Below are 17,757 nucleotides of genomic sequence, written 5' to 3' on the forward strand. Positions count from 1 at the left end.
CTGTCAGGCTCTCTATATAATGTGTGGTCTAGCTAGGTTTTGCACTGCAAAGACAAACAGCTTCAGTACATATCTCAGAAGTAGGGCAACTTCTGATAATCAGCGCTTTTTGGGCAATTTTCTTACATGAGATGATCAATACCACGCTAAGAGAGTGGCATCAAACTTCTTATCGAACTGTTGACAAAAATGTCCCAAAATATGGAACTATACTGTATTTCATGAGCAGATGCTTGAGGCGGAAGTGCTAGCTATGACCGGTAGATGCCTTTTTGTTGTGTTTGTGATGTCAGTCCTAGAATCGTTTAATGAGAAAATACTTAATACTTAATGATGGTGAAATGTCCGCAGGTTGTCTTTTTCACTTATTGGCTCCTCTGGAGAACTCTGTGCAGCTCCATCAAATCTAATAACACAAATATGAAAAGTCAGACAACTCCACACAAACTACACTACACTCAGACTGGGTTATTCTTAAGCCAAATGTTGGTCCTCAGTACACAGAATGGATTTGCTTTTTGGACAGGTAAACAGTTTGGAACAGTGGTCTCCAACCCTGCTCCTGGAGAGCTACTGCCCTGCATGTTTTAGGTATCTCCTCACTCTAACTCGTTATCAAGCAGCTGAGGCTCGTCAAAGGGCTTGATAATGAGTTGATTATTAGAATCAGGTGTGTTAGAGTGAGGAGATACCTAAAACATGCAGGGCAGTAGCTCTCCAGGAGCAGGGTTGGAGACCACTGGTTTGGAAGAATATATCATCACATTATTATCAGTTTGGTCTTGATGTGCTGCAGCTTGGTACAGAAAGGACCCAAACATTACACTTATTAATAGCTTAATTGTTTATAAAATCGTAAAAAGTCATAAAATCAGAATTATCTTTATTGGCCAAGTATGTTTATACAGACAAAGAATGTGAGTAAAGACAACAGACTGATGTCTATATGTGAAACCGTGCCTGTGAACTGTAAACTGACTACAAATAGTGCCAAGAAAAAAAAGCGTTAGGAAATGATTTATTAACCATTAATTAAACCACTAATTCATGCTTATAAACACTTGTTACCAAATTCGTTTACTACTTTTCAGTGAATGTAATTTAATAGGGAAACACTAGGTGACACTAACGCAGTTTTCACATCCCACACTGCACACTAAACCCGTCAGAAGAAGCTCCGGACGTCTGTTGTCGTTAACGACGTCAAAATGTCTGTGCGAGACGAGCAGCTTATGGCTTAGCTTGAAAGCTAACTGCTTAGTTTTGTTTTTTGGTTTAGTTTCGCTTTTGTTTCGTTTGGCGGCCCGGACATTGTATTAGATGGGGTTCAATAGCTTACCATGAAACTCCGGGTGCAGAATGACAGGTGAGCCGGAGCTTCCACACAGCTGCTTATGTGGCCCGGTAGCATCTGGTAGCTGCTAATGCTAACGGCGACTCGGTAGGAAACGGACAGCTGTGTCCACTATTACTATTATTATTACCTGAGAATGACTTCTTCAGAGAGTTACTGATTCAGACAACGTTAATTAGCCGTCAACAATATGAATATAAAGGGTATGGCTGTAATTGTGAGCTGACGTAGTCTAACACTTCCAATGCTGACTGCAAATCAGTGTAAGTTAGCAAACAAAACTTATGTTAGTGCAGCAGCATTTATGCAAATGACACTGCACAAAAAACAATGACGCGTTCATGTGCTACGTGGAAGCTTGTATATATCTTAGTCTTTTAAACAAGTAAACATATCACTGTGATTTTTGTGTGTTTCTAACTTAGACACTTAAATGTAGTTCAAAATCAGTGGCTAGGAATCCTCAACCCAAACATAAATGCAAAGTCCTGATACAGACCAAAATGCTTTACTTTTTCTGATAGATTTAACTGATAGCTTTTAAATATGCAGTTTACACTTGTTAACTCAATATTATAGAAGTTATTACAGCTTTTAATTGCAGTTGATGCATGACACATGATGACACTTGTTTGTATTTCATGTCAAAGGAGTGATTGCAGAAGAGCACTGAAACTGAGGGAGTCTCCTACTGTAATGCAGCCGAATTCAAGTGAGCGGGGTGCTCATGCAGGAAATGGTTTATCCCTGACTCTGCAACCGGAGCTTCTCACCAGGACACCGGCCCCTGGTACTGTTGCTGCTGCAGCTGCTGCCAGCCCTGAGAGCAATGAGGTGCGGGTACCCATGAACAGTGGGTCTGGGGAGTCCAGTGGAGGTACGTCATCCAGGAGGTCCAGAGTCAACTCCCACGGCCACTCCCATTCACATTCACATGGACACAATCGAGCGCAGCACCACTCCAATTCAGAGCCTGAGCTTGACCCGCCTGACTCTGATATGGACTCAGGAGAACCCAGTACCTCCATGTCTGAGCTCCGCTGTCTCTTTCGCTGGCTGCAAAAGAGTCTTCCTTTCCTCATCATACTGTGTGCTAAACTGATCATCCAACATGCTCTTGGTGAGTATTAGAAAAGCAAACAGCATTCTTGCAATTGCCAACACAAGACAGGTTGTCTTATTGCTTCTCCTCATTTACCAGGACTAGCAGTTGGGGTCGGCCTCTTCACAACTTTTTTATATGTGAATAAAAACATTCAAACTCAAGTCTTTCTTCAGGTAAATCACAAACAAGAAAACACACACTGATTCATGATGCATTTATGGTCACCGTTGCAGGATTTCTGAAATTAAATGTTTCTTATGTGCACCCTCTCAGGATCGACACTCAAAGCTGCAGTGTGCGTGGCTGCTGTTCTTCCTGATCTCTTCCACCCTCCTGCTTTACTACACCTTTCTCACTGAGACACTTTACCACTGGTAAGACATTATCTAACATTATTTACCTCTGTAAAGAACCATGTGACTATGTTCCAAAAATAGGTCATTGGTCACAGGATATAATCTCAGTTTGTCTCTGGGAGCTGAGTAAGCAACCAGAATTCAAAGTGGTAATTTAATTCACTCTCTGGGTGTTTTTACTACAGCCCTTTCATCCAATAGGGCTCATGGCTTCTTCTGAACTCTGATAGACAACTTAATATGGAATGAAAAGTGTACCTGGATGGTGCCATTTAACCTGATTGTTGACCTCCTTCCAGCCTCGTCTTCCTCAGCCCGACTATTGAGCCGCTGGGATTCTGGGAGGTTTTATGGGCAGTCGGCATCACCAACTTCGTAATAAAGTTCCTATTTATGGGGATAAAGTGCCTTATTCTGCTGCTGCCCTCTTCACTGGTGACCTACAGAGCTCAGGTGAGAGTGGTGGATTTCTTCTTGGGGTCACTTATATAAGAGATCACTGAAACACTTGGTCTTTGCAGGGCTGTATCCGTAATTCAGAATATTTTTATCTTTGTCTTCAGGGGCGGTTGCTGATGCAGACTGAGGAGCTTGGTCAGGTCCACCAGAGCATTGCTCCTGTTTCACTGTGGTTCCGCTACCTGGTCACCTACCAGGAGGCTGACGGCACCCCTGGACTCACACTGGGGGTTTTGCTGGCTTTGCTCTACCTCATACTGAAGGTGCGACCACTCAAACTAAACAGCAATAGATTTTTGTTGTGTTCAGTTTACTTCACTTTTTTGTTGTTTTTCCTGTTTCTTTCAGCTTTTAGCATTGTACGGACAGTGGACGTCTTTACTGAAAACTGTGAGGATATTTCTAAATGGCGAGGTCAGTGGGGAACACCCTCTTTTTAAAAAAATGTACATGTTTAGAATTTAGTGCCAGCTCTATTGAATTGTTTTGTCTCTTTTTCTTCAGCATACAGGCACAGCAGCCACTAGGAGTCAGTGCAGCGAGGCTGGAGACGTCTGCCCCATCTGTCAGGGAGAGTACAGGGAGCCTCGGGCTCTGCTCTGTCAGGTAAAACCATACAAGTGTGCACTGCAGGGCCTGTCATGCCATACAACTGTAGAGGCTTTGGCATTGTTTTTGTTGCTAGTAGATGAAGTGAAGCACATCCGTTGTTCTTATCTAATCATTTACTGTAAATGCAAAGTCATGCTGACATCCTGTTGTTTCTCTGCTGTGCAGCACATATTCTGTGACGAATGCATCGCTCTGTGGTTTAACCGGGAGAAGAGTTGCCCTCTCTGCCGCACTGTGATCACAGAGAAGGTCTACAAATGGAGGGATGGAGCCACATCTCCACACCTGCAGATTTATTGAGTAATAAGGCACGGGTGGGGAATTTTGGGTTGGGGATGTTGATATTAGCTTGTATTTAATGTGATTTCTTTTTTTTCTGGCTGTCAAACTCCACTGACAAGTAATGTTGTACACACTGTTGATTTATTGGCAAAGGGCTGTGCCCCCTGAGGGCTGAGGTCAGTAAGGACCCACAACGACCAGTATGTCCCTACTAGTCACGCTTATAGACAACTGAAAGTTGATTGTTTTTTCATGCCCTCAAGTGTTTTTTTACTTTTCTATTTTCAGTTGTTTCCTCTTGTGTTGTGTTGCTTTGTTCACCTTTGATCTTGTCTATAGGACAAATATAAATTTTCCTCATGGGGCTGCAAGTTGTTCAACTATAAATATGGGAGGGGAGAGAAATATATATAAATGAGTATTTTAAACCGTTTTCCTTTTATCACAAGATTGAAAAACATACAACACACAAATCCTTTCTTATCCAGTGTTTCTAAATGTTTGGAAGCGATTTTTCTGATTTGTATCAATAAATTGTGTAGAGGTTAGCAGCCACATACAAACCTCTAATCGAAAGTGCTTGCCGAAATTCTGTTTTAGATGCATCTTTCAACTTGAAAGGGTTCAAATAAATGTGAGATTGGAGGGCTGACAACTAGCATACTGCAAAAGGAAGCCATAATAATGACCACACCTTTCCCAGCCTGCATCCAGGCACTGAGGATGGACACGGCAGGCTCAATACAGTTTGCCTTTTGCTTTCAGTGACTATTTTTTAATGGCTGATTCAAAAAAAAAAAAAAAAAAAAAAAAAAAGGATGTAACTGAGCTTGTGAGATTGATTTACACATAAATTATTTTTCTATAGAGGCAATGTAGCCTCGTTTTGTAAAAAAAAAAACCAAAGACTGGGAGAAGCATCTATTTTATTATGTATGAAATTCATTTCACTGTTATTTTTCCCATTTAGATCCATAAACTATCCGAATAAACATCTACATTTGAATGACATTTGTGACTTGTTGATTTATGTGGGAAAACTGAGAATCCATTATCTACTAAACAGCCACACCTCAAAGTCAAATCACATCAGTCTAGGTAATATTCAGACTTTAGTGTACAGGGGCTGAGTACAACCTGCTTAAGACAGATTAAACAAATCCTTAAATGCTGTAAAATGACAGTTTACAGAACATAGTTTACGAAAAGCTCTGAAACAGGATCCATTCATTTTTAGTTTTATTTTGACTTCATTATGTACATGATACATACCAACTTAATGGGCAGATGTTGGGGTGACAAATTTAATGGTATTCTCAATGCCCACCAGCGATTAAAAACACCAGTTCTCCTCAGAGATGATGTTTTCCACCTCAAGTAAACTTGATAAGATGGTTGTTCTCAAACATCTCGGTGGGGACAATGCTTGTTCGAACTCCACACAATGTACTGAACACAGGCATACCTGAACAGAGGCTAAATGTATCTCTAAGTTTCCCACAACTCATAGACTCCACTGAGAGTCAAATGATCATGCTTGGATCATATTAATAAATTGGTGAAGCTAAGAAAAGAACATCCTTCAGAAACATAACAGGAAGTGAAACTTACGGGTCACTCCTCGCCACTTCCACACACATTTACAATATACAGCATACTGTACATACACACTATACTGTCAGCAAAGGCACAATGCCATTCCCATTGGTTTTTGCATCATTTCTTAATATACTGCCCTTGCACCAAGCACTGCAAAAAGACAAACTGAGTTCAAGTTTTCAGCAAGGAAAGTCTTAAGATATCAAAACGTTCTTTTTTTTCTCCTCCCTCTTCTGGAAATTCACCCTTGAATATGATACTATGCCACACAATAAATACTGTAAGACATTTTAGGTCACCCTCCTCGATTTCGGAATAAAAAAGGAAAAAAAAGCTGCATCTGAGGTTACTGTAAGACATGTTCTGTGGAAATAAAATCATACTGTACATGCTTAGTATTATTATTATTAATATTATTATGACAAAATAAGTCTGACGAGAATTTCAAATCAAATAAATCACACATTCTGCTGCCTTATCTAAAGAATACTACATAATAAATACATAGCTTGCATAGTGTGAACAATGCAGTGGAGAAACAATGGCACTTGAAATAAATATTGTCACAAATACGCAAAGTAAGCGGAGTAACAAGTGGAGTGTATTAAACACAGTTGATGTACCAGAGTGGTAGAAGAAGAAAATCAATCAATTTCATCCATATGAAAAACCGAAGTAGTAACTTACAGGAACATGTGACAATGTCTGTTAACGTCACTGTTGTGGAAGTCAGTATTAATACAACAAAGTGAACTAAATGTGGTCGTCTCAACCGTGCAGTTCTTACAAAAAACAGTAACACATCTCCATTTTTTCTTTTTCCAGGGTGTGTTAACCAATAATAATAAAAAAAAATTTGGTTCTTTAAAACAGTGATTTTGGTCGTTTCGTTTAACAACAAGCGGGTAACAAATACTGGAGCCATTCATACTGAGGCAAATTTTCTTTCATTCCATTTTCAATTAGCGTCATGGGAATCTGCATCCGGCGGTGTGGTCAGCTTCAGGGCAAGAGATGGCTTGACTCCCAGAGGCTCAAATAGCAGCTTGAAATCACATAAACAAGACATACACCTTCAATTCAAACAGGATTTTGTACATGGTCCGCTCATTTAAGTCTGCATTCATCCCCCTAACACTGAGAGCCCTGTTACTGTCAATGCACCATAAAGCATGCGCAAAGCACAAAGTACATCAATGCAGCCTGAATGAATAAAAGGCAGTGATATCAACTTGGCTGAGCGTGTTGTGGGTCATCTTGTCTCGTCATGTTTTTCAGTTTCCATCTGTGACCATGGCAACAAGGCCACGCGAGTTAAAAAAATAATGCTGCCGGGCGTCGTCAGAAGTGAGCGCGGGAGATTTAAGAGACACACACACACACAAAAAAAAGGCTTTTGGAGTCTGTTGACATTCAACACAAAGAAACTGAATGGTGCTTCTGGATAGGCTTGCTATGGAAAGCATTCCAGTTGGAGAAGTAAAGCAGTGCCAGCATTTTGGTATTGATTGTGGTAAAGTGATGCTTTCAGCTGAAGTTTCACTTCCATCTTTTTATAGCTGCTTCTTCTCAAGTCGTGCTCCGCCTACTCCTGACCACACACTCCAGTGACAAAGGCAATGTGATTATTTTCCTCAAAAACATGAAGGAATACTGTGTTCATTGTGGATTATTATCCAAGAAATCTACCTTCTGACAGTGTGGCCTGCAGGTTCTTATCACTAAGTGATCATTAAAACAAAAAAAGAGAGAAAATGCCTGGCATTTTGAGGGGGCAACACACACCCCTTGTAACCAAAATCTTAGTGTACACCTCACACAATCATCCCACTCAATACGATGAAAGCAACTAGTCGTAAGAACTAGAAGTAACATTATCCAGACTTGAGAATAAAAGAGCACCAGTAAATCATAATAATGCCAGTTTAGCATCGGCCCGCTCGTCAGCTGGCATAAAACAGCCAACGAGCAGGTACACTTTCTCTCACATCATCTCTCCCAATGACCAGATATCTACTGTACTTCACTGATTATCTGCGGCAGGCTGAGGATGCCAGGCTGGGTCAGGAGGATTTTGGGAGGCCAAGAGAAGAGAAGGAAAGGCGCTGCTGGAAGAGCTGGTGATCGGCATTGACAGTGTCAGTCACTTTCTTTAAAAAAAAAAAATTCTACGAGTCTCTTTGAAAGGAAATGATAAAAAGGAAGGAGGAGGAATTGGAAGAGTCCTAATGTTTTGTACGCTAGCCGTGCGTCATAGGTTCATCCGGAGATGTTCGGGCCGCTTGGAGTTCATGGGGTAGGCCTGTTTTTTGTAGGGTCCTGCGTTGATGCCTGAAGGGTGCTTGATGGGAAGTGGCGCTGAGGCCTCGGAGTTGCTGCTGCTGCTTGTGTCCATTTGCTCCACTGTTGACATCTCCATGGGTTGCTCTACAGAGCTGCCGGCAGACAGCAGGGATGGGCAGCCTGTGGATCCCCGGGGCCAGCAGCCCCCACCTGCAAACTTCACCGGACTGTGACAGAGGGACATGTGAGAATTAGTTTGGTTTCTGCAAGTTCATCCATTTCCTTTCTCTGCTTGACAAGCAAGTGTTCTCTCATTACTGGTGTCTCAAATCTGTCTTCATTAAGTTCATGTCAACATTTCCATTACTGATCTGGCCCAATGACGATGATAAACAATTATTTAAAAGTTCTGAGAGGATTCCTATTGTGCCATTGCAAGAGACTTGAGACGGCTTTACTGAGGCCATGCAGGCTACATTTACAAGGTCAGCAGAGGACATGTGGAGGAGGGGTAGACTTACTGTATAAAATGGAAACCAGAGAGAAAAATTATTTACTGTTACCTCACAGGTGTTTTCGGGCTTCCTGGGAACTTCCGTGGTGAGCGGACCTTTGGCTCGAAAGAGAATTTCTCTTTGACATTTTCCAGCACAGATGGGGCCACATATGTGAAACCCTGAGCAGGGGGTGGGGAGGACAAAAACAGAAGAGAGATCTGAGTCCACCTCTTCAAAGACAATCTTTCCAAAAACAACCCACAGCTGATGATGAGCAATGAAACGCTGAGTAAACCAGATCATGCAATGTGGTGGAACAGTGAGTGAAGCTTCCAGGAAAACCAACAGGACTAAACCAGATGGGACGCATTAACCGATTCTCGTAAGGCCCACTTGTTGAAAAGGAAATAAAAAACATCATGTCCAGACCTTTCCTCTGTTTGTATGTATGTTTGCAGACAACACAGAAACCGTTAAAGTCACGAGTAAATGTCACAGTACTCTGATAAAATTATGAGAAAATACCAGACTGGGTCATCTTTCAGGTAACTGCCTCTATATCACCTCTTTTTCATTTTCCATACACAAACATACTAATCTCCCACGTGTTGCTAAGCAGTAGCTTCTTCTGCTTAATACTCTTCTAAAGTTACACTTACTCCAAGACTGACAAAAATAATACCAACAAAACAATATCTAACAGAAACATTGCATCCCGAGTAACTACATAAATTATTCCTGGCTCAAAACTGTACTTGAGAAATTAAGATAGTGAATCAGAAAATTTGCTGGGGAGGTACAGAACTTGTTACCCACCAGGAAGACTTGATTGGCACTTTCGCTGAGCGTGGAGTCGTCAGGGCTGTCCACTGGAGTCTGGCTGGTGAACTTGGAGTCAAACTGGCTGACGTCATCAGCCGATTGCTACCAGAAGAGGCGGGTCGATTAATAATCTCACAGGGATAAGTCACGAGAAAATGTTGCTGCATGAAACATGAACTTACCAAGAAAGGTTTAAACGGGGGCTCTACTTTGCGAGCGAGGAGATCCTCCCAATTTATATGTCGGAAGAATGGGTGGGCCTGGGAAAAACCATGACGGCAGTAGGGTTAATAATGACGTTTGGGATTTCATCATCACCACCAGGTATTCAAAGAAACATCCTGATTTACTTATTCAGCATCTAAAGTCACAGATTGCTACATTAACACATATTTACCTGGACTTCAGCAGCATCCCCTGGTCCAGCCCCGAGTCGCGATGAGGCATTACGTTTCAGCAGCTAAGAGAGAACATGTGGACACTTGATTTTTCTGCCTCTGCATGAACAACACAGCCAGAAAAGTGGGGCAGATGGAAGGATTTTATGACCCACCTTTTTCAGGAGGTCCCTGGCTTCTTGTGTGAGGTAAGGTGGAAGGCTGAGTTTGCATTTCAAGATTTTGTCGATGGTCTTCTTTCGGTTTTCACCAGTGAATGGAGGCTGTGAGACAAAATAGTTCAGTAAACATCTTCAAGTTGAATGAACCTTTTAATAGCCACAGTGCTGTGACAAACACTTTGTCTCGCTTTACTGATGATACTGTGGCATCTATATATGTGCACTTACTGCTCCTGTCAGCATGTCATACATGAGAGCTCCCAAACTCCACCAGTCCACTGCACGGTTATGTCCGCTCCTCATTAGGATCTCTGGAGCCCTGACGAAGGAGAGGGGATGGACAACATGATAAAGCAGATGCACTGCACTGAATTCATCTGAAAATCTGCCTGCTGTTAGTGCGACCTACATGTATTCGATAGTGCCACAGAAGGTGTGGGTGACCGTTCCGTCATGGATGGACTCTTTGCATAGACCGAAGTCTGTCAACTTTACATGTCCTGGAAGGAAATGGAGGCGAAGCAAGAACATGAAAAAAAAAACAAATCCCCAAACAAACAAGAGATTAAGTAAAGAACATGTGTCTAGCTGTAGTTTTTCTAAACTGCCAATTGTGAGGGACACTTGAAATGTCTGTACCATTGTTGTTGAGCATGATGTTCTCAGGCTTCAGGTCCCTGTAGATGATGCCTTTCTGGTGCAAGTGACCAAGCGCCATTGAGATCTCAGCCAGGTAGAAACTGTCAACAGCAAAACAAGACACAGGTCAAACATTCAAGCAAAAGCATTTTCTCCATCAATGATTTTATACATTTTCCTAAAAATTCCACCCACATAAAGCTCTCAATTGCTCCTCAATGATCTGCAGTCAAGGAATTTTCCTCAGTGTCATTTAGGTTATTTCTAAGAATATCACACCCCATTTTTTCAGCAGCTTGGTTCATGTAATCACCACTTGCATCTTCAGGCTGTGTTTATAAAACAGAAGAACATGTGCTGCAAGTTTTTGTCCCACACGCTGCCTGAGAAATGCATACCGTCCCCTTTTCACAAGACTGAATGTGCTGAACTTCAGATTCCGTGAAAGAGGACTGTCTAATTTCCAGATTGAATTTGCGACATCATGACGCAATTTGGCATGTGTGGGCTACATCTAAAGTATATCAATGTGCTGCTGTGAGAATCCAGAAGTTTAATTGCTGGCCACACTTTTTTTCTCTTCTGATCCACATTAGCTGTTACCAGTGCTCTTCCTAGGGCCCATAGAAAATCACACATAGTAAAAATAATATGACATATGTGCATGTCCACATACCTAAATACATGGACGTATGCATTTAAAACAAACAATAAAATAGAACAAGATACAGTACTAGTTTGTAATATAATCAGTAGTACTGCAGCATACAGACTGCAATCAAAATGCCCATTACTACATAGTCTACCAATACAATATATATATATATACACTTTCCACTATATTCTAGCCATGAACTATATGACCACAGTATTAATCAGAAATGCCTTGAATGTATTTCTGGGTCATTAGGAATCCTTTCAAATGTTTCTTATATTCAGGGATTTTCTGACAAATGATGGTAAGTTTTGAGTTGTGGAAGAGCTACCATGTCTATTGTCACTTGTGTTTATTCTTAGTAAAAGTTATTCTTAAGAAAAGACAATTTGGCTGTTTTAGATTAGATAATCCGCAGAAGAAAGTTAAAAGACCACATGCCAGCCTGTTCTCCACCTTGGGGCAGTAGAGACCACCATGCATTCCCACAACCTCCTGGTCTGAATAAACAGTTCAGGAACCGAACACTCTATCAGAAACTTCTGCAAATCCGTTTCAACTGCACCGGACCATAGTCCAGATGTGTTAAAACCAAGCACTGTACCACCTGCTTTAAATGAAGCCGACACACTCAGTGAGTTGTCATTGTTATTCTGCCAGACACAATGGATCATAATGACGTTTGGGAAATTATGTGGAATTTCTGGCCTTGTTGGTGGCCTTGAAAATATGTGTACAAACACAATAGGTATGAGCGGAAAAGTGGATGAAAAGATTCAAAGGAATTTAAAATGGACATGTTTAAGCAGAACACCCTGATTAGTTTCTAAACACTCAGAACCTCTTTTTTTTTAAATGTATTTTTCAGTGGAAAATTCCCATGGATCACCAGAAACACTGTAAACAAGGCAGAGCAAACCTAAAGGCTAATTTTAATCGCCAGCAAGATGTTTAACTATTTACCAGAGTGACAGACAAACTAACTTACCATGCAGTGTCTTCCATGAAGATGCCCTCTCTTTCCAGTTGCATAAACAGCTCTCCACCTGCAGTTACCACATACAAAATGAAATGTATTTTCAGCTGAAACGGAGACCTACATTTTCACTGTGCTGAAAGAAATGCCCGTTAGATTGTTATACTGTTTAGTGCTCATAAAATGTAACAGATGATCAAAAACATTTATGACAGTAAAGACTGTGGGAGTTTATACTATATATTTGACTGGGAATAACTATGCTCACCGCTAAGGTACTCCAGGATGAGGTACAACTTCCCCCCTGTCTGGAAGGCGTAGATGAGGTCCACGATGAAAGGATGCTTCACCTCCTCCAGAATGTTCCTCTCGGCTTTGGTGTGTGCTGTGTCCTTTGCGTTACGCACAATCATGGCCTGGGAAGGGACAGAGAAGCGTGGAGAATCAGGGTGCGAAAGCCATTCGGGCAATAACTTAAACCCCATTCGCTGGTGTCATAGCTTCAACATCAGCTGCACAGGCAGAGGTGGAATCAGGAAGCCAGCATGGTAGCTACAGTCAAGTCTCATTAAGCCAATAAACACAGCCATTACCCAAAACCTCAAGCTTCGGGGAATATGAGCTGACTTTTCGAGCAAAGTCAGGCACCGGCTCAGTGACAGCTGCAGAGAGGACGCCAAGCTGAGCAGAAGCGGCAGTTCTGAGGTTTCATGGGAAAAAGCATGCAGCCATTATTTTGGGTGGTCTGCCCTTAGCTTCTGGCTTCATAGCTGAATGCACCAATATGTCACCAGAATGGAACAAAAAAAAGGCACAGTCACATAAAGTACATGTGAAACCCTACACACAGCCGTGCTGTATAGGGTTTGAGAGTCAGCTGAGTATTTAAGGAGCTTATTCCCAATATATACTTGTGTTTGCACACTAGAGGGCAGATAAGCTCACATCTGATAGGTGGTTGAAGGACAGATTGAGCATTACTGATTTTCTCTCTACATCAATGAAATAGTCATCTTACAGCCAAACCTGACACAGGCAGATTCACACACTCACCTTCTTCAACACTTTCATAGCAAATATCTTCCCAGATGTGGCGCCTGATACCTTCCGAACTTGAAACACCTGCAAAACATTGACAACATATCAAGCAAAATCCATAAAGACATTACATCTGTGCTAATAGTTCATGAGTCACCATTTTTATTGTCAGATATGTCTCAACTGTGTCGTAACAAATGATGCTGGGAAAAAAGGATTTGGCACAAGTGAAAAATATCTCTTAGTGCCGGTGTGTTGCATAATGTGTGTTCATACTAAGCCGTAAACAAAAGTCACTCTTGGTGGGTTAAAATAGCTATTCTTCTTCTAGTACTCTCCCTGTCCATTTGTGTGTAAAGTATTCATTACATACAAGTGGACAGTGATGACCAGTGTGCCACCAGGAGCTGCTTTGTTCCTGCGTGAGCTAATGTCTGTGCTTTAATTATCTGTATGCCCACAAAGTCCTTTAAAAAAACCATGTTTGCTCTCAGTTTTAAAGCCACGGAACAGCAAACTGATGCCACAACATATGACTACACAAGAACACCAAAACAAATGACAGTGTGTTTCAAAAAATATAATGACTTCGTAATGCCAAGTAAGTTGCAGAAAAAGACTTCTTAGTCATCGCGCATGAAACCACTTCAATAAAGAATAAAGTCATGCATCTGTTTGCCAAGTGAAATAATGTTTCCAAAAAATCACTCTGATGTGCATTTTCATTGTCAGGAAACACATCGGGAAACTTTCAGAGCTGTAAAGTTTGGTAATACCAAAATAACACAATGTTAACACCAAAATAAAACCATAGAAACAAGAGCGATATCTCAATGTAAATACAGATTATAGTTCTGTTTTATGTTGATTTGGGTAAAAGAGGAAGATGGTTCTGGGGTGCCAGATCTTACAGTGAAAAGGTGCAGAAGATTTTTTTGTAACTTTCACACAGCACAAAAACATCAGAATATGTGTCTTGGGATTTGAAAGGGTTGATGATAGTTTACAAAAATGTTGAGGTTTTTAGCTTGCATAACTGATTTTTTTCCAATTTCCAGTCACTTTGTTGAAAAAAAAATTCCCCACCCATTGGAATATTAAAACAACTATAATATCCTCCCCCACATACTGGCAATTTAAAGCTATGAGCAAATGCGTAACAGGTCTTAGGCCAATAACAACAAATGACAAAGTGGTATTTCCCAGGACATTTCAACAACCTACATTTCGACATCCTACAGGACATTTCAACAAACCAGACTACATTGTTTTTTCCTAAATAGGTGTGTAACGTGGAAGAGTCACATAAAGTGCAAACACCCAACTGTGCTGTGTGGTTTCAATTTGCAAAATCAAAATTTCAAATTAAGTCACATCTTTAAGAGAAAAACAGATGAGGAGACAGGTGTGTGGTAAAGGATTTGATGTTTTCATTTCGTTGCCAGGGAATCAGATGCCTCACCTTTCCATAGCCACCTTTCCCCAAAACCTTCAGCAGCTCAAAGCATTCAGGCCTGATCTGCTCTGTTCCCTTGTTCACGCTGTCCTCTGAAATTTCAAACTTCTCACAGTCATCCATGTTACTGGCAAAACAAAAACAAAAAAAGAAAAAACAATCACTTTCAAAACACAGGAATATCAACACATAGATTTACAAGAGATTGGGTCATAGACATGATTAATGGTTCAACTGAGGTTAATGGTGGCACAATAGTTTTGCTGTTGGCGCTGTAAACAGCTGACTAGGTGAGATGGGTCTGCATTGTTGGGGGACGTTCCCAAACTTTTTCATAAAAATGTCCCTCAAATAGATGCACATTAGTTAAGTGACCCCAAGTTTGATTATTGTCTACTTTAAGAGAGCCTATCCAAGATGACATCATACTCTACTGGATACATATAAATGAGCGACAAGTTAAAGGAAAAATCTGCGTAAATGAGTGGAGAAAAACAACAAATGTCCCTACAGGACAGGAGGGTTCGCTGAATGGTTTGATGTGTATGAAAATGGAGCTATTCATATGCTTTGACAATCACCAGATCTGCACTCAATTAAAACACCTATCTGAGAGCTTAGACCAGACAGCACTTTCTCCACCATCATAATGGAGACACCAGAAGATGGATTTATCTTTTAGAAGGATGGTGTTCGTCCCTCTAGTAGAGGGAAAGAGACTACACCAAGGAGCACTGAAGCTGTATTGTCATCGTCCACCCTCTTATGTTCATTTTCTCTTTAAATTGTCACCCACTTGTAATTTCTCATGCTTTGGTAGTGTGGTTCGGTGTGCTAGTAATACTCCAGTAGATACATTTGAAAAAGCATGACCACAAAGCCCACCAAAGCACTTTAAATGTCACCAGAGAAAAACTTCTTCAGTCATCCAAATGACATTGTCGCCCCTTTGTTGACCCAGTCATCTGAGTATTGCTTATATACTCACAATTCAAAGCCACTGCATTGGTCCATATATTCACTGAGCTGGCCCTGAAAACAAGAGGAACAACAGGACAGAGAATCTCAGCACAAATTAATGCGACCACTGTTATTTACCAGCCAACATGCGCTTATTCATACACTTATTGTTTTACTAATAGTGTTGGACAGACAAATATTATAGCTAAAAGGTAGTGCTGCTAACTAACTAATCACTAAGCTAGTTCAAGAGGCACACACACTTTCTCTTTAACTTCATTGTATTATTTATAATAATTATATATTTAATGAAGCCAGGGTTTGTCACTAAAATCAGCGCTGGCTAGTAAACCGATGACCAAAGTAGTATATGATGCTAACGTTAACTTCTCACTAGCATTATCTTGATTTCAGCCTGTTGGCGGATGGCTTAACTTTGAGTCCGTTAACAACACACTTATTTATAATGTCAAAGCAGTTGTCACACCATACATGCGGCATTCGTGTAAATAGTTGGGGTAATGCAGCTACATCCCTACAATAAACGAATGCCGATGCAAGCAGCTTCAACGATATCTCTATTATCGGACACGTCGCTACGCCCGCTGTAGAATCGACTTATTTTCATTTTTAACCGGGGGCTTTCCTTAAGGCTGTTTTTTAAATTTCGTTTTTCATTTTTAGACAACTCATTCGCTACGTTATTGCTTTTGTGGCTTCAGTGCTGGGACACCCCAAGAGTAAACAGTTAACGCCGTTACGCGTTTATGCGGTGTTAAAGCCGGAGGTGGTTAACGTTACACCAAACACTCTTTGAGTCTAATGTTAAAGACCGGTGTCGGCAATGGAACTTATTAGTAACGTTACTATATAGTATATTATCATTTTAAATTCAGAAAACGCTCCGAAATGTAGTTTAAACACAGTGTAGTGACTTTTACAAGGGCTTTCAGATTCCGCGGGAACATGGGCGAGGACGTGTCCGATAATGGGCACACGAACACGAACAGTAGCAACGCAGGCCTCGGAGCTACTGCTAAGCTAACGTACGTGTTAACCGGCTAACGCAAACTCACCCCGTCTTCAAGTTCGTCGTCAGAGACATTCTCATCCGGTTGATCCAAATCGATGTCGAAAACCCCAGCCATGGCCGCGGCTCTTCACTCAGTGTTTAGTCGCAAAGCACAGCCCCGCTCCCCCACCTCATCACCGTTACAGCCGGCTGCAGCAGTAAAGCATGAGCTAACCTCCAGCTAACCTCCGGCTAACCACAACAACACAACGAGCAGGCGGCAGGAAGAGCCTCTAGTGTCGGTCACCGGCGTTACTCGGCTCAGGCTGGCCTGGTTGCATCTCAAAACTTACTGATAAAGAAGTGACAACCTGCAGTGATAGCTGGAGGGGGCATTTCATCTCAACGGGATGCGATAGAATTGACACAGCTGCCCTTAAATTAAATTAACAAGACTACATTTCCTCAATCTATCAGAGCAATTAAAACTTGCATTATTGAATGATCTAAAAAAAAAAAAAAAGTTACATTGGATTTTATTTAAAGCCTTTACTTTTTATATTACTGCTGATACTTATTTCTACAGTACACAAAATATATATATTTAGAAATGTAATATCTCTAATATGTTTCGACCGGTTTTGGGCTCTAATATAGACCAGTAGTTCTCAAAGTGGGGTCCGGGGACCCCCAGTGGGACCTTGAGACGGTTCCAGGGGGTCCCCAGCAAAAAGTAGAATAATTTATTTTCACTATACTTCCATCCATAAGTAACATAATAACATAATGTATAACTATTTCGGTAATGGCTTTCATACACTTCCTGTAAGAACACATCTAAAATCAAACATCTTATTAGATGGGACACATTGGGGAAAAAATCTTATCAAATGGAAGTCAGTGGTCTAAATTGTGTCAGTTTAGGGGTCCTTAACATGAAAACGTTTTAGAACTACTGATACAGACAATTGTAAATGTGTTATTATAAATAAAATAAAATATTATTCTTAAAATGATATCACCATAGTTTTCTTTGCCAGGTGTGTGGATGAATAATTCCCCATCCAAACAGTGAACATAACGCTTTTACAAC

At 41.0% G+C, this 17,757-nt stretch overlaps 2 protein-coding genes across 4 annotated transcripts; one reads left to right on the forward strand and one right to left on the reverse strand.

Moving 5' to 3' along the window:
• The first annotated feature begins 1,199 nt into the window (after positions 1-1,199).
• Positions 1,200-5,186, forward strand: rnft1 (ring finger protein, transmembrane 1). Of its 3 annotated transcripts, none has more exons than XM_062433883.1 (9): positions 1,200-1,441; positions 2,005-2,474; positions 2,556-2,632; positions 2,733-2,833; positions 3,115-3,268; positions 3,379-3,537; positions 3,623-3,688; positions 3,779-3,880; positions 4,052-5,186. In XM_062433883.1, the coding sequence occupies exons 1-9, from the start codon at positions 1,425-1,427 to the stop codon at positions 4,184-4,186; spliced, it is 1,281 nt and encodes a 426-aa protein (XP_062289867.1). In that variant the 5' UTR covers positions 1,200-1,424; the 3' UTR covers positions 4,187-5,186. The 3 variants fall into 3 exon arrangements, with proteins under 3 accessions (XP_062289867.1, XP_062289868.1, XP_062289865.1); XM_062433884.1 differs by having other exon boundaries at positions 1,200-1,366; positions 2,748-2,833; positions 4,052-5,177; XM_062433881.1 differs by having other exon boundaries at positions 1,200-1,366; positions 4,052-5,173.
• Positions 4,963-16,869, reverse strand: rps6kb1a (ribosomal protein S6 kinase b, polypeptide 1a). Its single transcript, XM_062433880.1, has 15 exons — positions 16,729-16,869; positions 15,681-15,724; positions 14,699-14,819; positions 13,252-13,320; positions 12,467-12,614; positions 12,211-12,268; positions 10,568-10,668; positions 10,338-10,428; positions 10,157-10,247; positions 9,923-10,030; positions 9,767-9,829; positions 9,552-9,629; positions 9,364-9,471; positions 8,614-8,726; positions 4,963-8,277 (listed from the first exon to the last, which is right to left on the reverse strand). Exons 1-15 carry the CDS (start codon positions 16,798-16,800, stop codon positions 8,019-8,021), a joined length of 1,524 nt encoding a protein of 507 aa, XP_062289864.1. The 5' UTR covers positions 16,801-16,869; the 3' UTR covers positions 4,963-8,018.
• Between the last annotated feature and the right edge of the window lie 888 nt (positions 16,870-17,757).

Source organism: Scomber scombrus, chromosome 14 (genome assembly GCF_963691925.1).
Source record: "Scomber scombrus chromosome 14, fScoSco1.1, whole genome shotgun sequence".
Taxonomy (NCBI): domain Eukaryota; kingdom Metazoa; phylum Chordata; class Actinopteri; order Scombriformes; family Scombridae; genus Scomber; species Scomber scombrus.

What these genes read in the sequence shown, in the direction of transcription:
- rnft1 (XM_062433881.1), top strand. Translation starts at nt 1,341, where the DNA reads ATGAAACTCCGGGTGCAGAATGACAG. An exon ending in CTCCGGGTGCAGAATGACAG is followed by an intron (nt 1,367 to 2,004) that starts GTGAGCCGGAGC and finishes TTCATGTCAAAG; the next exon opens with GAGTGATTGCAGAAGAGCAC. An exon ending in TGGTGACCTACAGAGCTCAG is followed by an intron (nt 3,269 to 3,378) that starts GTGAGAGTGGTG and finishes CTTTGTCTTCAG; the next exon opens with GGGCGGTTGCTGATGCAGAC.
- rps6kb1a (XM_062433880.1), bottom strand. Translation starts at nt 16,800, where the DNA reads ATGGCTGGGGTTTTCGACATCGATTTGGATCAACCGGATGAGAATGTC. An exon ending in GGGATGCTGCTGAAGTCCAG is followed by an intron (nt 9,630 to 9,766) that starts GTAAATATGTGT and finishes GGTTTTTCCCAG; the next exon opens with GCCCACCCATTCTTCCGACA. An exon ending in GTGCCAATCAAGTCTTCCTG is followed by an intron (nt 8,727 to 9,363) that starts GTGGGTAACAAG and finishes CCCCCTGCTCAG; the next exon opens with GGTTTCACATATGTGGCCCC.